The sequence below is a fragment of the Phaethon aethereus genome (assembly GCF_964289735.1).
Source record: "Phaethon aethereus genome assembly, chromosome: 1".
Taxonomy (NCBI): Eukaryota; Metazoa; Chordata; class Aves; order Phaethontiformes; family Phaethontidae; genus Phaethon; species Phaethon aethereus.
Window position 1 is genome coordinate 190,768,928 of NC_138575.1, and position 22,167 is coordinate 190,791,094.

General features: G+C 44.7%; 1 protein-coding gene across 1 annotated transcript; it reads left to right on the top strand.

Annotated features, from left to right (window-relative positions):
- Nucleotides 1–20,860: 20,860 nt before the first annotated feature.
- CYSLTR2 (cysteinyl leukotriene receptor 2) lies at nucleotides 20,861–21,837 on the top strand (the record flags this gene model as incomplete). The annotated part of the gene is made up of 1 exon (XM_082014639.1): nucleotides 20,861–21,837. Exon 1 carries the CDS (start codon nucleotides 20,890–20,892, stop codon nucleotides 21,835–21,837), a length of 948 nt encoding a protein of 315 aa, XP_081870765.1. The 5' UTR covers nucleotides 20,861–20,889.
- Between the last annotated feature and the right edge of the window lie 330 nt (nucleotides 21,838–22,167).

A 22,167-nucleotide genomic window follows, 5' to 3' on the forward strand; every position in this document is an offset into this window, starting at 1 on the left:
AGAACTGCAAAAGCACCATGTAAGTATGACTAACAGAGAAATTAAATGACACGTGAAATTTATTAGAGACAGATGCAAAATTATGCACATCAGAAGCCTCCTTGTCCAGCAGCTTTACCATTATAAGTAAGATGGGGGACTGAGCTGACTGCTATCTCTCAAAAATGAGACCTCATTGTATGAAGACCTCAGCTTAGTCTTCACGAGCAGACAAAAAAAACATGTTACCATACCACTCTGTAAATCTATGATGTACATAGTGTTTTTAGCATTCTGTGCAGCATTGAGCTCCCCTGCTCAGTAGATATTAAATTGGCAAAAGTTTACAAAACCACGCATGGCCTGGAAAGGGTGAATACTGTACTCACATCAAGTTTGGAAATAAAAGGAAAACTTTCACCTATGGTAATGCCAGGAAGCTGCATGTTGTCTTCCAAATGCATCACTTTTTTCTGTACAGGACCGAGGGGCCATCAAATGAAGTCAGCTGGAGCCAGATTCAGAATAAACAAAAGAAATTATCTCTGCTAAAAATAGTTGTAATGTGGGAGAATACTAAGGGGAAGTACCATGTCAGTTTGCCTTGTTCCTACACTTCTCATTCAGCCCCTGTTGGAGATAGGATGCTGCTCTAGGTATATCCTCATTCTGAATCAGCCAACCTTTTCTTCGTATGTAAGAAGAAAAAATTTCTTCCCACCCTTTTTCAATATAAGGAGTAAGGAGTCTCAAAGAAACGTAGCAGGCAGCAAGTTTGGGTAGTTCTAATGTACATATGTACAAAAGTCTAATGTACATGATCTAATTCTGCAGCAAATATTTTCCATGATATGTACTTCTGCAAAGGAACTTTCCTGTGCAAGATGTTGTGATTGGCAAAGGTCAACATGGGCAGATTCATTGAAGAAAAACCCATCAAGGGTTATTAAATCTCCAGGCAGGTCTCCTGCAGCAAATCCTTAAGCAAGAACTGTTGACAGCTGAAAGACTACATACTTGACTTTTTATTGAACTGCTCCACAGGCATCCTTGATTGGTCCCTGTCACAGGCAGGGTGCCAGGCAGAGTGAGCATTTTGACTGGTTTTGTGTGGCCTTTCTTGGCATCTGATTTTCTCTTCCAATGATGTGAAGAACATGTGTGTACATCTGTAGGTTTGATCTTCTTCAGGATAAAGCTTTTTTTTAAACAGCCAACTGACAGCAGTATATCGGATTTATCAGCTCTTATATTTTCATCTCTGACACCAGAAAGAGCTTTTTCCCAGGCACACACAAGTGACTGAGATGCAAATCTAATTCTTATTGTATAACTTCTAATTCTGTGTAATTTAAGTAAGGTTACCATTATGCACTACCAAGGTGGTCACTGCTTTCTAGCTATGGTCTCTCATGTTGCTGGTGAGCACAAGCATGACCTGACGGTCACCCAACAGTGTCTTGATACATATTGGCCAGCTCTTCATCACTAGTTCCATTTTTTTTTTCTTCCATTAAATAATTGCGTAAAGGGAAGGAAAATATTTATGTATCTATGGCTATGGCCTGCAAACATTGTATATTGTGTCTCAAGAAACAGTCAGACATAATTTGGATGGTATCTTGATAGATGTAAATCCTACCTGTGGCTAAGATTTCTTATGCTGAAGCAAAGGAAGCTTTAACTTTAAAATATTGTGTTAGCTTTACTACAATTTGCCACATCAAACAGAAAACAGCCTCTGTTGCTGGTTTGCAAATTCTTGACATACTAAAATTGTGCTTTCAGCTTTTGGCTAATTTTAGCACTTCAGCCTTGTAATTCCAGTTCTAATATGTTTTAGCAGTACAGGTGATGGATCTGTGCACTAGAGAGATGAAAAATGAAAACCAGAAAACATCCCTAAAGTGGGAGCATGCAGTTCCCACAGCCAATTTGCTTACACTAGCAGATGTTTGCAGGATTGCCTGTCAAAGGGAAACAGAATTTTCTAGGGATGTATCTTGAGGATACTGTACATAATGCTGCTGCCCCCCCAGAAGTATTTAAGTTTTGCAGAAATGCAAGCAGAGGATACTTAGACCTAGGAAGTTTGCCTGACATAAAGGAACAGTGCTTCTATACTGATATGTACAAGCTGCTATTACCTACAGAGGTTATAGTGACTACGCTCGATTATTAAAAAAGAAAGACAGACATGATACTATTGTTAAATTAGAACATTTGGGTTGATTGCTAGAATTGCCTTTGATTAGTGGTGAAATGAAAGGTTTAAATTATAACATAATGATGCTAACACAATATAAATGCTGATACAAATTTGCTAGAAGTAATTTAGCTATCCCATAGGAATTACACTTACTATCCTACTGAATGCACTTAAGAGATGCTTAGGAAATTAAAGTGTAGAATAGAGCAAATGAAGAGCAAAAGACATATTAAAGGTGGTGTTCTTTGGAGCTTTTCTTGGAGTGATGCTTTTTAGAGTCTGCTTCGTGTAGTTCTATCAAGCTATGTTAAGATCCAAAAGGTAAATAGTTGCCTTGATTTTAAATCATATTAACTTTATCTTGTTTCCTTTTTACATAAGCCTGTGACTTTCTGTAATAACTTTAGCGCCCCAAAATAACCTGGCAAAGTTTGAGCATCTCAAGCAGATGCAGTGGGCCTCAGTCCCACTCCTGTCCTGTGCATGGGTACTAGCGATGGTAGCAACTAAGAAAAATTACATTTCTCAGCACTGAGAAATGCAAAAGATCAGTTTGCTGGTCAGAGACATAATTTGCACTGGTAAGAGCCTTTGTCATCCCAGCACAGTGCCACACATGCCGCATGTGTGGGTCAGAGGTCCCAGCAGACTTGGGAGGCGACCTCTGGTTTTTGCCGGGTCTCTTCCCCCATCTGTCTGGCAAGTGATGTTCTCGTCGTTGGGAAATTGGTCTAAGATATGAGAGACTCCTGAGGCAGCAACACTTGTCTGATGCATATGAGGGTCTCATTGTGGGAAAGTGCGAGATTTGTGTGAAAAAAGATTTCATCCAAATTGGAAATCTGCTGACAGCCTGCTGTGTGTTTTGCCTCCTGTCTGCCAACCAGGTGAGACGTTGTTAAAACCAGTCTGGCATGTGGAAAGCAAGAGCAGGGAGCTCTGTGCTAGGAAAACACATCCTTAACCTGGGAATTCAGTATCAGCCTCGTTGCTAGCAGAGTACAGCACGACACCATGGAAAAGGGATGGTTACTGGATATGTCACGAGCAGGGCAGACTACACAGACCCTTCCCATGGGAACCACTTCATCTGCTTGGAGATGTGTTTTTTACGGTGACGCAAGGCAGATTCAAAATCTAATGGAGCCATGTGGGCAGACATGTCCCCGCTTTGGAGTGACTTCTGCTTTGTGGCCATGAAGGCATGTTAGCTGAGCTTCTAAGATGCCCAAGTAGAGGAGAGGGGACTTCCTTCCCTTCACCAAATTCACTAGTTGTATAAACCATACTAACATTCAGTCCCCTTGTGGCCTGGGAATTTGACAAATTCCTTGTCCTAAAATGAGGTATACCAAAGCTTCATTTTTCTGGTTCTGGGAAGAGTCAAGCAGAGCTAATTGTGGCATAGAGAGTGAGTCTTACTGCAGCTAAGTAGGGCTCGAAAAAGTCCATTTTCATTGTGTCATTCTTTTTAATGAGAGGTAAAATAAGAGCTGATGCAGGAGATCCTGGGCAAAAGAAAGTTTTATTATGTATAAAAACTTCTCTACTTTTCCCCCAGTCTATTATGTGCAAAATGAGTCATATTTTTGACAGTAGTAGATAAGGAAAGTTGTGGCTGAGGGACTGCGAGTACAAAGGAAGACAGATGGATGGGTGTTGGAACATGCTGAACAAACAGCTTCATTTTGTTTATTCTCTTCTAAAGCGCTCAGTCTCTTGGTATTGTGAACGTTACATAAAAATAAAACTATTGTGCTAATTTTTCTCTGGTGGCATGCTCCGAATTTCAAGAGAATTACAACTTTGGTCTTGTAGCAACAACAACAGCAAAGTGGAAGAAATGTCTCTGCCAAACAAAACTGAATTAAACTGTGTATTTCCCTTTATTTTCTTCCTGCACAAGACAACCAGTTAGCCTTTGCCTAGCTTTGTCCCAATTGCACTGAGGACTCTGAAAGCAAAACATGAGGCAGCTTAACCAAGACAGAGTGAGCTATCTCCCCATTTTGCTGTAAAACCCCATGGAAGCTTGACTGACAGTCACCTGATTGCATAGCCAGCCCATGTCCATCTGCTCATACCTTTCCAGACTGGTCCCAAGCACTAGCTGTGCTGGTGAACAAGGTCATCCGGTGACAACCAACCACAAAGATGGGTGCTGAAGTGCCCCTGGGCTTGGTGCCCAGGCACACGTCGGGTGACAGCAGACCCTGGGCTTCTCTTGTCTTCTGCAAAGATGCCCAGAGTTCAGGCTTAAACATCTAAGGCAAAGGGCAATGATTGCATTAAATCAGCTCAGCACAGCAGCTTCCCAGTGCACAGCAGGGTGGGATGTGTGTGTGATGGACTCCCCTTAGCACCGAACAATCCCTGTCCTGCAACAGTTGAGGAATCCACCGCTGCAGAACTTCCTCCTCCCTCTCCCACACTTCTCATCACCGCGTCCAGCCCCGCTCAGACGGTCTTGTTTTCAGTATATGCCAATAAAGAGGATTTCACTAAGTCGTGTCACAAAAGCATGTAGTCTGTGACAAAGATGAGCTTAAATTCGTTCTCATTTTTATCTGGTTGCAAAAGAAATATGTAATCCAAGCAATTTTCAAGGCTGGAAATTTCATTTATAAATGGACATTTTTCACAATGTATTTACAACCCATCATAGACACTTAGATATTTTCCTAAAATTCTTAATAAAAAACTGGGACAAGAGGTCATGTAATTTTCTTCAAAATCACATATATAGACTATCTTTATATGGTATTTTAAAATACAGTTTAAAACGTATCTAACAGCACACAATACCCTAAACGATTTCCCAAAGCCTGTAGAATAGAAAATGTGGCCACTGAGATGTAACCCCACCTGAGTTTTATCTGAAGAAACATCGTTAAAATCCAGATCGAGGACAACTTATTTTCTGTGTCAGCTGCAGCCAGCGTCTGGAGGAAGAACCTCTCACGTGCTCCAGGAAAAGGGACCTCCGGCAGATGAAAGCCATTAGCCTCGGATAAAAAGAGCAGGGGACTTGTGTCCCACATTTCTTCCCCTGGGTCCCTAAATTCTGGCAAACACAATTTAGCCTTGACGCTTCAGTTCAACCTTTTTATTGAGCATGTGTATGTACTTATGCATTTATATTACAAATGCACGTGCACACAAACGAGTTCTCTGTAAGTGCTTGCAACTGCATACGCTTCTGCAAGTGCATGCTGATAAATGCATTTATGCAGCTGCACTTACACCTGTTGCATATGGACATACACAACACCCCCCACATACAGGGAGAGCATGAATTAGCACTGGAAATGCATTGGGTAAGAAAACAAAGGGACTACAGTAAAAAAAGAGAATTGCATGAAGATGCTGGGGTTAGAGAATGGAGTTGCAGTGAGGCACGTTGTTGTCTGTGATAACTTTTTTGCCAAGTATTAGTGATGATTGCACTGATGTGAAAGTGGATTTGGTGCTAGCTGGAGTTTACGTGGAATGACTTGCAGGTTGTATCTTGCAGTGTTGCTTAACCATTGGATATAAGATGCAGAGCACCTAAACCTGGTCATTCTGATTTTAGAACGTTATTGTTCACTTTTATCCAGCTGTTGGGTCAGGGGTATTGTAAAAGAGTGTGGTGGGTTGCCTCTGGCTGGACACCAGGTGCCCACCAAAGCCGCTCTGTCACCCCCCTCCTCAGCTGGGCAGGGCAGAAAATACAACGAAAGGCTCGTGGGTGGAGATAAGGGCAGGGAGATCATTCAGTGATTACCGTCACGGGCAAAACAGACTTGACTTGGGGAAATTAATTTAATTTATTGCAATCAAATCAGCGTAGGGTAATGAGAACTAAAACCAAACCCTAAAACACCTTCCCTCACCCCTCCCTTCTTCCCAGGCTCAACTTCACTCCTCATTTTCTCTCCCTCCTCCCCCTGAGCGGCGCAGGGGGACGGGGAATGGGGGTTGTGGTCAGTTCATCACACCTTGTCTCTGCTGCTCCTTCCTCCTCAGGGGGAGGACTCCTCACACTCTGCCCCTGCTCCAGCCTGGGGTCCCTCCCACAGGAGACAGTCCTCCATGGACTTCTCCAACGTGAGTCCTTCCCACAGGCCGCAGTTCCTCACGAACTGCTCCAGCCTGGGTCCCCCCATGGGTGCCGTCCTTCAGGAACAGGCTGCTCCAGCGTGGGTCCCCCACGGGGTCACAAGTCCTGCCAGCAGCCCTGCTCCAGCCTGGGCTCCTCTCTCCACGGGGCCACAGGTCCTGCCAGGAGCCTGCTCCAGCGTGGGCTTCCCACGGGGTCACAGCCTCCTTCGGGCATCCCCCTGCTCCGGCGTGGGGCCCTCCCCGGGCTGCAGGTGGAGATCTGCTCCCCCATGGAGCTCCATGGCTGCAGGGGCACAGCCGGCCTCACCATGGGCTTCCCCAGGGGCTGCCGGAGAATCTCTGCTCTGGCGCCTGGAGCCCCTCCTGCCCCTCCTTCTGCACTGGCCTGGGGGTCTGCAGGGCTGTTCCTCCCACGTGTTCTCACTCCTCTCTCCAGCTGCAATTGCTGTGCAATGGGGTTTTTTCCCCTTCTTAACTCTGCTCTCCCAGAGGCGCTGCCACCGTCGCTGATGGGCTCGGCCTTGGCCAGTGGTGGGTCCATCTTGTAGCCGCTGCATTGGCTCTGTCGGACACAGGGGAAGCTTCTAGCAGCTTCTCACAGAAGCCACCCCTGCAGCCCCCCTGCTACCAAAACCTTGCCACGCAAACCTAGTACAAAGAGTCAGCAAAAAACGAAGAAAGGAAGCTTGTTTTGCTTCGAGTTTCTGTATTTGTATGAAGGAAGAGTTCAGCAGAATAACACCGGATTTGCAGAACATTTCATATGGGGTAACAGACCAAAACAGAAGAGCTGTGTGCGCAGGGAACTGTAGAATTGCATACACATGCCAGCGTATACAAATGACAAGTCTTCAGTAGACCAAATGTTAAGATAGGGGTAACTAGATTCATTGCCAAGTCCTTCAAATTCTGCACTTTGATTCTTCTATCGGTTTGCAGTCCTGTAATGTCTAACACACAAACCAGAAATAGTAGAGGTTGCAATTGCAGGCTGTGCCATTATTCAACATGCATACTGCAAGCAGAAAGTCACTTCAGCAGGTAGAGAAATGGCTGCAGAAGTAGAGAGAGAGAGAGGTTTTGAAAGGTACACTGCACAGAGAAGATAGAATACACCTGGCACGCTGACAACCTTGCATGTGTTAGATCTGAAATGCTTTTAGCTAGTTGAAAAGAAAAAAAATGAGTTATTTTTTTCCAATCACAGTTTCTGAGGCTGTTTTATTTAGGGTTTAATTCAAAAAGGCACTATCCTTTCCAATTACTTCAATGGGCTTTAGATGAAGGCCTTAGAAAGTGTTTGGTGTTTTGTCCTGCTCCGGTTCAGTCTTTGCTGAGTCGAGGATTGAATCGATTATTCTCCGGGAAGAGCATTAATGCTCCCAGCTGCTGTCGGCTCTGCGGCTTTTGGAGATAATCAGTTGTGGCCCACAGCTACTTTTGAAGGGGCTGGCAAAAAAACATTTCTAATTTTAGTACTTCATACTTTAAAAAGAACAGTTTATTTTACATAAAGACAACATTAGATATCTTTTTCCATTCCAGCTAAATACTAACGTTGCTCTGCCCTCAACAGTGTATTAATGAGGAACAGCAAACAATTAAGAAAGGACCACAGGCAATTAAATAAGATGTCATTACTAATGTTGTAAAAGAAACAGCTTGAAAGCCTTCTGTGCTTTTTCTTTCTGAATATTTCCTCTTAAAATTGCCTCTGCTTCTTCCCCCTTCTTCATGCAGCCGTCACTTTCATCTTCCCATCTATCCCGCCTTATGGCTGACAGCAAATGAGCTACTAACATTGGATGATGTTTTTTTCTGGATTGCACAGAAAATGAATGTAGGCTTTGTAATTTCAGTCTCTGGAAATAAATATGTGTTAGTAGGCTAAGCTGCCGTGTTGAAGACAAGCAGTGCTAAAATCTTCAGTGGAGGTAATCCCTTCTGCTTGTTTGACAAGTCCATTTTTACCAAAAATCTCTTGGCATTAAAAAAGTGAAACTCTGCCACTGGAAGTTCGTTCCTGCAGACAGCAAAACATTGACTGAATGATGCAGACTTTTTCATCTGGCTTGCCTGGGACACTTGGTGTCTCACCCCAGCTCTTCTAATGCTGGAGGTTTCCACATCTTCCACAGAATCACACAGAATCACACAGAATCATTAAGGTCGGAAAAGACCTTTAAGATCATCAAGTCCAACCATCAGCCCAACACCACCACGCCCACTAAACCATGTCCCAAAGTGCCACGTCTACACGTTTTTGAACACTTCCAGTGATGGTGACTCCACCACCTCCCTGGGCAGCCTGTTCTAATGCTTGATCACTCTCTCCGTAAAGAAAGTTTTCCTAATATCTAGTCTAAACCTTCCCTGAAGCAACTTGAGGCCTTTTCTAAGCACACCTCTCATGGCAGTGGGGCTGCAGAGCTGCCCAAGTTGACATGCTCCATGTCCCATGAGCGCTGGCTGATGAGCTTGCGTGGGTCTGTTGGGCTCTGCACATGCATCAAGACCCAGGCGGGTTTCAGGCAGCTCTCACCACCCCTACTACAGTGCGAAGCGGATGACAGCCTGTCTGGTGGGACTGCAACAACGGAGGGATGCACCAGACAACGGGTCATCCTCAGACAGCAGCTCAGCTGACTTCAGGGTGACACAGTACTGCTCTGGGGGAGGCCTGGCCCTATGGAGCATGTGATAGCATGATGTGTTTGGGATGTCCAAGATGCCCTACTCAAGGAGTGTAGGAGACAGGCTCCTTGACTGGCACTCCCACCAGGTAGTACTCAACCCATGAGGACACTTGAACTAACCTATAGGAAATGCTGAACAGGGGAAGGAGAGTCTACATTTTTGCTTCTACTTGGCATGGAGTGCTTATTTCAGGTCCGAAGTTCAGCTTCTTCACGCAACGGGGATTTGGAGCCTGCAGCAGTAGCTTTGCTCGCTGCCATGGGCTGGAGAGAGCGGAGCCCTCCTTTGTGAGCAGTGCCCCTGCGCAGGGCTGGAGGGGCAGTGGGTTTGTGAGGAAGGGGATGAAAAGGGCTGAGTCACCTCTTTCTGCTTCTCTGTGTTGAAACTAGGCTGTCATGGAGCCAGAAATGCAAAAGGGAACAGAAATGCAGGCAGGACGGAGCATAGCTGCAGCCCAGAGGTGTGGTTTGCACTCTGCTGCATCCTGGACCGTCTATGCATTTTATGGGACTCAAAATTCAGAAATAATCTGGGCTGTTAACTGTTGAATGTGTGATATGCGCACAGCATCTTGTGATGAAAGTCTTAGACTCTTCATGACATCCTGAGATGTCTTCTCCAGAATTACTGAAGTTTTTATTAGTAAGAAATGTACTAAACTCCCCTCGGAAGCTGAGTCATCCAGTGACTGTTTCTAAAAAATCCCAAGCAGTCACTCTGGATCTAGCTCGTCAAGTGCAGGGTGAGTTGGCAGCCAACCCTGTTTATTCAAAGCCAGGCTAAAAGCAAAACACAGAATTACTTTATAAAAGAGAAGAAATGGTACTCTCCAGAAAGCAGGGTGTTTAAGAAGGTGCATGTGGGAAATTATCCAGGCAACGAAGATAACCGTATCATATGGTGAAAGAGATGTTCTCAAAACACATTCAGGAAAATAAAATGTGATCAAAGTCTAACTTGTCTGCATGTTTCGGTCTCTGACCTCGTGTATCTGAGAAGAGCCTGCCTATCAGTCCCAGAGTGATTATCGCAGTTGTGCCATGTGATGGAGATGTCATCAAACTGCTACTGCAGTGCCTAAACTAGTCTCTGCTAGTTACAGATAAGATGAAACCTGAGTTACGGGGGATCTCCTGACTGAATGTTGAGGCCATAGCTGTCCTCTGGCTGTGGCCTTGCTAGCTGAAGCGGTCGCACCCCGTGCTGCTCCCTGCCGCATGTCACGGCTTCCTCCCAAAGGGCTTATCTGCCCACCAAGCTGCTCGTGGGGTCATTTCTACCCTGCTTCAGTCTGGATGGGCTGGATGAGCAGACACCTCCTGTTTCAGGTGTCTATGATGCCTCAGTGACTGAACGGGGTTAAGGACGTGCACACAAGCCTCTCTGCAGGCAAACCTTGGCAGATAAGGAAACAGCTGGGACAGTAACCAAAGCAACCAGTGCAACCACAGCTGGAAAAGGACACCTATCCAATGGACTTAGGTGCCATGAGAGCTGGCAATGTCTAAGGCACCACTGGAGTGATCTCAGGAGGGTCCTAATTCACCATCACGCTGCACCTTGAAAATTTATTTGGTGCGGATCTGTATCGGGGAACTTTTTAAGCTTACTTCCCACTGTCAATGGGAATGTAGGCAAATGTTCAAAAACACCATTCATGGATTTTTGTGCTCACCTCGGAGACAAAAGGTGTTAGACTAGTTCCTAACTAAGCTGGTTTTCTATGTCCTTATTTAGCCCCATGCCAAAAAGACCACCAGCAGAGCTGCTTGCAAACTGTTCGTATCTCCTCCCTGGGGGTAGGGATTTGCAAGGTCTGGTGACACGAGTCTTTGCAGCCACTGCACGTTGCCACCATGAGCTTGCATGGAGGATTATTTTGCCCGATCTCAAGTCCACGTGTACAACCAGAATGAAGAGCCCTTGCGATAAATGAGAGCCAGGCATGAGCGGCCAATGGAGGAGATGGTAAATACGATTATCAAAAGCGCTTTGGGACATAGACAACTATAAATGTGGGTGGCGAGAAGGTTTTTTGGGAGACTCCCCATCTGCTGTGCTGTGGTAAGCAGCCATGTGTTGACTCCTAACCTGCTGCTGATACGAAATACAACACAGCAGCCAGAAAGCACTTGAATGCATCTTGTCTGCCTGCACGTGCTGCCAGCACAGAAAAGGAAAAACCAAGCTGTTATACCTATAGTATCTACCTATAGTATGTATAAATACCTATTTCACAACTGCAGTGGACTAGGAGCACCCATCTGTGTTGCTCCACCGAGAAACGATAAAATGTTAAGGGGGTGTAAGTTATTCACAGCAGTCACTTGTTCATGGCCTAACAGAGCTATGTATTCCATTCCTATTCAAGGAAAATTAGTCCCTCAGCTCTATAAACTCAGCCTTGAACTAGGAGTTGAATGAGATTACGCATTGATTCCTAGCAGCCTGCTTACAATTTTGTTCTTCCTGCGATTTCTGCATGGAAAGACTGGGAAGTAACCCTGGCACTTGTCCTCTCCATAATTCCAAGAACTACATCTCTAACAATCCATGTGAAGCTTATCCAGGGATCTCCTATAATATTTTGAGCAACCCTGATTACTGAGAGCACATATATAGATGTGTGGGTCCAAATACAGAAATCCAGAAGGCTTCCCAACATGCCACGTAGCTGCAGAGCCTCTTTCAATTGGGTGAAAATTATGAAAGATTGCCATGTGACTGTTAGCACCACTCCTTGAGCTGAGAACATTTCTCTTCTAAGAAGATGTAATATCTTTTAATCAGGATTTACTTCCCTTTCCTACTACTCATTGCTCTTCTGTGGCTTCTGCATAAATAGCACTTGGGTTTTGCTTCAAGTTTTTGTGTTTTTCCTTTCCACTAACAAAACTGAAAGTTGTGAGCAACAGCAAGCAGAAGGAAATACCGAACACACCAGAAGGCACACAAGCTGAGGTAGGACACAATTTGTCTGCTTTTTCTGATGTAGATGAAAATGGTTGCAATAATTAAAATACAACCTACTTCTATTTCTTATTACTTGCAGTGAGCTTTTTATTTGCCAGAAGCTGTGATCGTTAACTAAACTTCGCTATGACAAAGCCGGTCTTGAGAAATTTTTTGGCAGAAAAAAGGGTGGATTTATGTAACTTGTGTAATTTATGTTTATTATGGAATGTTTGCCAGATGGAAGACAACAATCAAGTTGATCTGATTAAGTTGAGTCTCATTTTTTAACTAGATGAAAAATATATATTTGGTTTATGGCAAACTTTTCAAATAAAGGGTGTTAAAAGTCAGGCTCTTTTTTTTAATTATTGTTCATGTAAGAAAGGTTAATAAAATGCCAAGTTTTGATGAATTCAGTGTTAATTCTAAATATTACATTCTATTACACTTACTCTTGGTAGTGCTGCTCCTGAAACACAAAGTGAATGCTGGAAAGAAAGCCAGTGGGAACTTTAAAAAACATGAGAAATTCTGCTTTTCTCAGAAGTGCAGTGGCAAATGCAGGTGATCTCCTGTATAGCAGCGATATCATAACTGCTTTCCTGTTTGTGTAATGAAGATGAGACCGTGGTGTCTGGGATCCTCTTCAGACAGAGGGATATTGTGATAGATGCACAGAGCATCTCTTTTTCCTGGCATAAGATGATCTATATATTTATCACTTAACGTAGCAAAGAACTATATTTTGAATGAACAGCCTATTTAACTTTGCATATGCAGAACACCTTATTAAAAATAGGTTCTTTGGTAGTTCCTCATGTTATAGTGAACGGAGTGTTTCAGAGCCACAGATCCGAGATCAGCAGCTAGGAAACGGAGAGTTTCATGTTTACACCTTTAGTGACAGCAGAGGTTTCATATTTACACCTTCAGCAGCAGCACCCCTCCACCATACCTCCCCAAAAGGAGTGTGTCCTTCTGTCCAGGCATGGCATAGAAATCGATCCCACTGTCTACTGAGATGCTGGATGACTCGATTGACTGCTCTTGGTTTAGCCCTCCGCAGAACTGGGGTAGCCCAGGGCTGCTGACTATTGCCTCTTTCCCAATAACAGCTTTTTGACATACAGGGTGGAACCTCTGTATTAACATCCCTACAGGCATCGGTCTCACTTCAGCAGCAGGAATTAGAGGTAACACAGTGAAGTTAACTGTGGTCATTACACCATGGTCGTTGCCAAGAACTCGGGGCAAATTGTGACTGTAAGAAATGTTCTGGCAGCTCAGACCGATGTCCTCCTAGCCCAATATTCAATCTCTAAAGGTGGTTCAATCTCTGAGGCTGGTGAGAGACAACATGGGAGGCTGATCACCTTCCAGAGTGCTTCTCCCTTGCATTTCACCAGCATCCTGACTGTTGTCCAGGGCTGCTGGAAGAGTCCCTCCCTGCCCAGTTTTTTACTTCCCATTTATTGTTCTGGCATTTGTCCAGTCCTGTTTTGACCCTGCTGAGCCGCCTGCCCTCACTGCCTGCTGTGGCCACAAGCTCCCGGTGATGCCCATTCCTCACTGCATAGAGGAGCACCCTCTTTTATCTGTTTGAAGGCAAACTCTCAACAGCTCTGCTGAACACCCCAAGTCCCAGTACTGCAGAACTCTATAAATAACAGTGCACGTTCACACCATCCGACACCTTTGTGACTCTGTAAAACTTGACCACATCCTCCTTCAGCCTCCTCCTGTCCGTACTGAAGAATCTCAGGCTTTTTACTTCTTGCTTTGTCTCCTTGATCATTTCACTTGCCCCTCTCTGCGCCTTCTGTAACTCCATAACCTATTTTTTGGGTGTAGAAGCCAGGACTGCTCCCTGTGGGTATGCATGGAGGTTTTATACAAGGTGATACCCTACTTTGTCCTCCACAGCCTTCTTGATGATGCCTCTCATTTTGCTGACATTTTTTGGTTGCTTCTGCTGCTGCTGCAGCCAATGCAGAAATTACTTCAGTAAATGGTCAATGATGCCAATGCTAAATACTCTTTCTTGCATGGAACAGCCAGTTTCAAGTTCATATCATGTAGTCATGGTTTAGGTTATTTTTTCCAGCATGCCTCACCTTACATTAAAATACACTAATGCTCATCTGCCACCCTTTCAGCATGACATCTGCCAACATGGATTACTGTCTGCTCCAGGTTATGGATAAAGATATTGAATAAATCTGGTCCGAGTAGCAAACCCTAGAGGATCCCACTGCTGATTCATTAAAAGTCCCACACTTTGCTTCTTACCCTTCAGCCATCTTTCAGTCCATAAAAGAACATGTCTTCCAGCTCTCTGACAGCTTAGTTCCTTAAAGAGCCCTCGGTGCAGAGCTTTGTTAAAGACTTTGACAAATGCAACTGTATTAGTGCATACATCCATATTTATATGGATATATAAATATATATATATTTTATATACATATATAACAATGATCACTGGGCCCCCTTTATCCATCAACCTCACAACCCTTCAGTGGGTGAGTGAGGCAGGATCTTTTCTTTTTCGGAAGACATGCTGACTCTTTCTCAACAGACTGGCATTTCAACGAGCTCAGCACCTTCGTTCTTCATTACAGACCCCCCACAACATACCAGAGGTGGACATTGATCTCAGTGGTCAGTAAGCTCCCAGCACTGAGACAACCAACTCATGGCCCTCGAGCTGCCCTCTCAACTCCTTCTTGTAGATGAGAGCTGCACTGGTGACACACCAGTCCCCTGGCACAGCCCCTGATTGTAATGGTGGGTTATGTGCCTTGGCCAGCAGTCTCACAGTTGAGATCCTTCAGGATACTCATATAAATGCCATCTGGTCCTGATTACTTATTGGCCTTTCACTTATCTGGTTGGTTTAATCCTTCCTGTGCACATCCGTCAAGTGGAGCTGTCTCCTCTGACCTGTTTGCCGGATCAGGCATGAATATACCCCAACAACTTTGGCAGGGAAGAGTGAATTCACTGAGTTTCTCTGCTATGGTCTTGTTGTCCCTAAGATCTTTTTGCCATCAGGCAGCCCTGCCAATTCCCTAGCAGTCTTTCATCTTTCAGTGGGTTTACAAAACTTACTATCAGCTTGAACATCCTTTACTGGGTGCTTTTCACTTTTTTTTTTATTTTTAATGCTCTTACTTTCCTCTCCACATTTGACCTGCCATTATAAAGGCTTTCCTGTTCTCCCCATTTGGACAAGCCTTCTAAGTGGTGGTCTTTTCCCTATAATAGTCCTGTTAACCATTCTACCAACAGAGATAGGGCTCAATATTTATTAAAATATCTATTTCTTCTGGAAAGTAGGCTTCTAACACAGGTTTTGTTGAATTTTCTGGGTTTTTTCTATATGGTCCCCAAAATCATGTAGGCTTCTTCCTTCTGGAACTGCTTCTCTGTCCTACAACACTGCCGAACCTAGCTCTGCTGTGATTGCCAGTAAAGGGCTCCTTCCATCAAAAACTGCTTGACCTAGGACCTGTGCAGCACTAAAGGTGAAATGTAGAATAGCATCTTGAGTCATGGATTTGTTTGCAGGACTCATTATTCTAGGGATCAGGCATTTGTTGCATGTAGACATTATTATCTTGTTCTGCTGCAGCATCACGTCTTTATAAAGGCACCCCAAATCTCCTGGTATTGCTACCTGCTTTCAGCTTCCTACTCTCACCTAGCATTTTCTGGTGACTATCATCATCATGATGAGCATTCCTAGTACTATGTTTTTATTATTACAGCATGGGATGTCTGCCTACAAGGACTCTGTGGTGCTTCTCTTCAGGGAGAACATTTTTACACTGTTGCAAGTTATATAGCTCTTCATGCACAGTGCTGCTCCTCCACCTACCACCACCTAGTGTGCATCCTACACTGTCATTAACAAAAAGCTGGTAGCACGGTGTTGGGTTTAGCCTTACTGGCAACTAAGCACCATGCAGCTGCTTGCTCACCCCCAACTCCCAAGGTGGGGTTGGGGAGAGAATCGGAAAAAAACCCAACCTTGCAGGTTGAGATAAAAATAGTTTAATAGGACAGCAAAGAAAGAGGAAATAATAATAAGAATGATATTACTGATAAAGGAATATACAAAAACAAGTGATGTACAATGCAACAATTGCTCACTACCTGGTGATCGATAGCCTGTCCCCAAGCAGTGATTCCCACCCCCAGCCAACTCCAGTTTATGTACTGAGCGTGACGTTATCTGGTAGGGAATATCCCTTTGCCCAGCCTGGGTCAGCTGTCCTGGCCGTGCCCCCTCCCAGCTCCACGTGCACCTCCCCTCTGGCAGAGCGTGGGGAGCCAAAAAGTCCTTGACGGAGCATAAGCGCTACAACTACTCGGCAACAACTAAAATGTCAGTGTGTTATCAACATATTCTCATACCAAATCCAAAACACAGCACTATGCCAGCCATCAGGAAGAAAATTAACTCTGTCACACCCAAAACCAGGACACATGGCAACACAGATTCTCATGGATTATCCTCTCTCCGGCAGGTCGTTGAGGTTCCCCTTGCACCAGGGTTTCTGTCTCATGCCAAGTCTTCCAGATCCCCCTTCTCATTTTGGACTTCGAACATCAGTGTAGAATTACCTGCAAGATTTGCTTTTGCTCAGTCACTCAAGATAGCATGTGCCAGCCAACTGGACTTGTGGGCAGTTGGATTTGCCTTCCCTAGTTATTGCAGTTGGGCTTTATCTCCCTGCTGGTCTTGTCAGAGTTGCACTGGATGTCAGTTCACTGCCCCCGCAGGTCTCATCAGTCCAGCCCACTTGCTCTCCCATGCCCATCAGCTCCCCTGTTGCTTCTAATTAAATACTCTTCTGCAAACCTTTCATTCTGCAGCACCACCAGCCTGGCTCCACTCTGGGTACGGTGCGGTATCTCATTTCTGTATCACTTGCCTTTATCCCAAAAGGTCCCTCAGTTCCTTACATACCTAAATTTCTCCTCTCTACTGTCTCATCCATGCACTGAAACAGTGGGTCTGACCTGAGCTTGTCGCCTCATAGCTGAGCCTCAAAGATCCCACTTTCATCCCTGGTGCCCACAGTGACTACAGCTCCTTGCCTGTAGCCCTGGGAGATCTGGACAGACATCTCATGAGGTCTTCTGTCCAGGCAGACCTGCTCCTGCTCTGCTCCTGTTGAGCCACTCTTGCCTCGAGACACCCCAGCCCCTTGCCCTGCACACACATGCACAAAACCTGCCCTGGGCAGTGCCCCAGCACTCTGCTGTTAGACTGATACCTGCATCCCGAGCTTAAAATCTTACAGTTTTGGGGCACTTTTATTAGTTTAGTATCTCCTCCAATTAAACAGACCTTCTACTTGCTCTGTCAGTTCCCCACCTGGCTTGCACACCCATCCGTTTGTTAAGGAAGTTAGATTCACCTTAGGCACGGAAGTCTTTCTGTTACCTCCTTACTGTAAACAACACTCAAGCCAGGCTAAGATAAAAGGCAAAATATTTCTTCATAGTAAATGCATATAATTTATAATATATATGTAATTTGTAATGAAAGGTAAGTATTTATTTATGAAATCCATACTAATAAATCTGTAAATATTTCTGAAAGACTTCACAGAGGTGAGGAAAAGACAAAAACCCATACAAACTCTACATCTAATCTACTAAAACAGCAGTTATTTCAGAAAAAACTCCCTTTTTCTTGCTCATTTGATGTGCTCTCTCCTGCCAGGGTGATTGTCAGAGCCTTGGGACATGCATCAGCTGCTTCTACTTGATAGCCTTCATTAGGGAAACTCATATATAGAAAAAAATCTCCTGCTAGAGAGTTTCCATCAGAGAAGTTTTGTGGTACCACTTACAAGAGATTCCCGTTTCAAACTGTCCCTTTCTCTCCCTCTTTTTTTCTCAGAGGGCTGTTAGATCTTACCACCAACCTCCCTTCTTTTGGAGGACCCTATAGGTCTAGTCTCTCACCCAAAACCTGCCCTGTTCATTCCTGACCCAGAAGACTGTCTGGACACTCGTGCTGAAAATGAAGTTTACTGCCTGTCCTTACATAATGTCATTCTTTCTGTTTATCTAGGAGCCATCTCCTAGCCTTAGCTGGCTAGTAAACAGCATCTGGCCTCAAGGAGGGGTAAAATTCTCCCCTTCTTCTCTGTGGTTGCTTGAGGTACTCCTGTGTGAAATATATCTTTCACTGCACCTTCCTTTCTACATTGATCTGTGTGTTAAAACACAACTAATAGGAGCATCTACATATGATATTGCACAAGTCGTTCCTGGCCCTTGGCTGAGGTCAGGCACCATGGTGGTTAACAGCTTTCAGTTGACTGGTCTCCAGCCTTTTTCTCTTAGACATCCCATAACAGCTTGAGAGTTTTGTTTCGATAATTTGGAGAAGAGTCTGAGTACTGGCTTTCTTGCCACATCCAAGGATTCTGGGTTTTCTCAATTACACATGCACATATAGTTTCCTAAAGGTCTTTCACTGGAAGGAGAAGTAAGGAGGACAAAATAGCTTTAATGGTAGTTGTTAGCTCGATAACCTCATATGAAGAGCCTGAGCAAAAGTGCCTCAGCCTCTGTGCTTGTAGTGCTCTCCCCAAGGTGCGCAGGGACCCAAGCACTTTTCATTAACTGATTTTTCATTGCCCTAATCCTATCCTTCAGCAGATAGCATTGGACCACAAGCCATCACTTGCAGTGCTCAGCAGGGCTTTGAAATTGTACACACTCCAGGTTCTTCATCCTCATTTGACTCCTCTAACACACAGGTTTCACACACAACAGGAATGCTTCAACAGGTGGCAGATCTCTTCACTGACATTTTCTTGTGTTTTGGGGTTTCTAAAGGCAAGGATGCTTGGGCCATAGGATAACACAGTCAAAAGGGCTCTTCCCTCTGCAGTACCTGTTTCGCTGCAAAATGGGGAGATCAGATTCCATCATGAGGAAAGCTGGTCCTTGATCCCAAACAGAAGGTGTGTATGTATGTCAGACATCCACTTTGTACACAAAACCAAGACCATTCAAAACTCCTCTGATTGATAGCAAAAGATTTGTTCTTAGGAAGTGTACCTTTTCTCTCCCCACCATGAGGAAAGAGGATCTCAAATGAGAAGGAGATTTCCTTTAGGAGCACATGTTTACTGAGTCTGGGGCTTTGCTGAAGCCCCAATATCCAGTTTGCCCATTTCCAGTCTTCAGTGCTCCTAAGCTCGATAGACATTATTACATGTATTTCCTGGGGGGATAATTTCAGGCACTGCAGGGATGGGTATGACATTGGTGTAAGCAAAAGTCCCCCTTCCCTGAGATGCCATGCTCCCGTCTTGGGACATGGGGGTAAGTCCTGCTCCTAGGGAGCCCAGCCTGAGGGGGGCTGTCCCTGTCGCAGTGGGGCTGGATAAAAGGTGACTGCTGGAGCACATCTAGTTGCTATATTAAGGGATCCAGACAGACTCTGAGACACCACCCTCACGATACCACGGGCTGATCTGAATATAGCTTAGGCTCCCACACCATGGCTTGAGTTTGCGAATTAGCTCCCATTTACAACATACTGGGAATACCGCACTGGGTAACTGGGAGTTCAGAGCACCGAAATCTAGAGCCCACTTTTCCCCCTAGGGAGACTCCACCTGTGCAAATAAATTAATTTCAAATTGTGAAGCCAGTGAGGTCCAGAGCAAGAGATACGATGCCGTTGTGTGCCATCAGTCCCTTACCACTCTCACTGGGGCATTAATTTGCTGCTTCTTCATGCATCTAGAAATGCCATGTAGTTCTGGTTTTTAGGCTAAAATTTTCCATGCTCCATCTCTAGAATATGTTGGCAGATGCAGAGAGGGAATTGCTCCCACTATTAAATAAGCAACAATACTGAAACCTTCCTTTCAAAATACTACTAGCTGCAGGTCAGCCGAGAGAAGAAATCGGGAGTTCAGCAAGGAAATAGACTCAAATGAGAAAAAAAATCATATTTAGAGTGTTTTAGTGATGAGTGGTTTTGATTTGATCGAATGCCTCATAGGAGGAAAAATGTCACTCTCTGTGAACACAGCCCGTTTTCTCACAGGCCATTTTCATTAGGGCTGCAAACGCGGGCTGCCCTGGCAGCTGCGGTGCGTGCAGATGACTGATGCAGAGCAGTTGAGCACAAAAGAGGTTGAGAAAGTGGCAAATGAAGCAAAGGCCCCACAAAAAGAGACACAGAAAGCCATCAGAAATTTACAATAAAGAAAAAATACAGTGTAAGGAGGAGGGATATTAAAAAGGAACCGTGCATAACTAGCACAGTATTTACGCAGTGTTTAAAGTCAAAAGGTCCTTAGTTTATACATTCTGACATATATCAACATACCTCTGGTATTGCTCAGGAAAGTTCAGTGACATGCTGCCAACAACATACCGGAAAAATTTCACTAGTTCCAAAAGGCAAATTCAGTTCTTTTGGCTTTTCATCCTAATTTGAAACGCAGACTTACCAGTGGACAGTGATTTCTTTTCTGATCAGGTTTTGATATTTCCGTGGTAGGTAACTGGGGACTCAACACCTCACCTGCTACAAAATGGCTGACAGCAAGATGGCTTGTTTTGCTCAGAGGAGATCAGAGAATTGCCATTAAAACACACCCATAGCACTCACCTTTAAAAGGCAGCACTTTCATAGGTCGAGACAACAACCAGCTGCTGTAATACTGAAAATGTTTAGAGGTAACTTATGCCCCGAGATGTGTATTTACTGGGACATCACAAGTAATGATGTCCACAATACTCATTAACAAACCTTTACTTTCCACTGCCCTCTGCATCTTGCAGTTTCTGCCCTCAGCAAAACAGTCCTGAATAGCTGAACTCCCTGCCCAGCATCTAACCCGGCACTCACACCACTTCTTTTTACTTTGGCAGAAAGACGGAGAACCTGGCCCTAGACTATGAATATTTCTGAGATGGCACGAGATGACAACTTCACTAACAGCTCCTTCAACTGTACGATTGACAGCTTCAAGCAAGCAATTTATCCTGTCATGTATCTCTTTATCTTCTTCCTGGGTACTGTTGGAAATGGCCTCTCCATTTATGTTTTCTTCCAGCCTTCGCAGAGGAAGAGCTTGGTAAACATTTACATGCAGAACTTGGCTGTTTCAGATCTCATGTTTGTGAGCACTTTGCCCTTTCGGGCCACATATTTCCTGTTGGGATCACGTTGGATATTTGGTGATATTTTCTGCAGGATCATGACTTACACCTTGTACATGAACATGTACTGCAGCATTTATTTTCTCACTGTGCTCAGTGTGGTTCGTTTCGCAGCCATTGTCTACCCTTTCAAACTCTGGAAAGTAATCAACATGAAGTATGCCAGGATAACATGCACAGCCATATGGGTCTTTGTGCTGGTGGCCTCCAGCCCTCTGTTAAGCAAGGAAATTGCTGGGTACAGTAATCCAGCCAAGTGCTTGGACCTCCATCCCTCCAGCACGCAGAGGCTGCTCGTGATGAACAGCTTTGTCCTTGTCATGGGCTTCATTCTGCCATTTTGCATAATTATTGTGTGCTACATCTTTGCAATCAAAGCGTTGCTCAAGTCCAGGACTCCACAGTGCAAGAAGGCAGTCTGTCACAAGAAGGCATTGTCAACCATCATCATCACTCTCATCCTCTTCCTCCTCTGTTTCCTGCCGTATCACATACTGCGAACTGTCCATTTGGTGCACAGCAGCTGCAGCCAGGCCAACTTGCCCATACACAAAGCACTGGTGGTTGCTCTTTGCCTTGCTGCCATGAACAGCTGCCTTGATCCCATCCTCTATTACTTCGCTGCTGAAAATTTCAAAGCGAGAATCAGAAGTTTGTACCGCAGATGCAGAATTGCAAAATGATATACATACGGTCCCAATGGGACATCTAGACCGGGTCCATGCTATTCAATGGCAGAGGCTGTGTGGTGCTAGTCAGCCTGCAGCCATGCTGCTCAGTGCCAGGCACCTCTGGAGCAAAAGTGTCTTGGGGAGAGCTAGTTGGGGATGGCCAAAACTGAGGCAGGATGATCAAAGGTCAGGTGTGGTCCCTGGTCCTCTTCTGCTTAGCAATGTACATATATCTCTAGTGTTCACTCTCCCCAGGACGAAGGATTGAAAGGGATTTACCTTGCTACTAGAGTCTGTTTATTTCATTTCACAATAATCAACCAGTGACTTGAAGGGAAACTG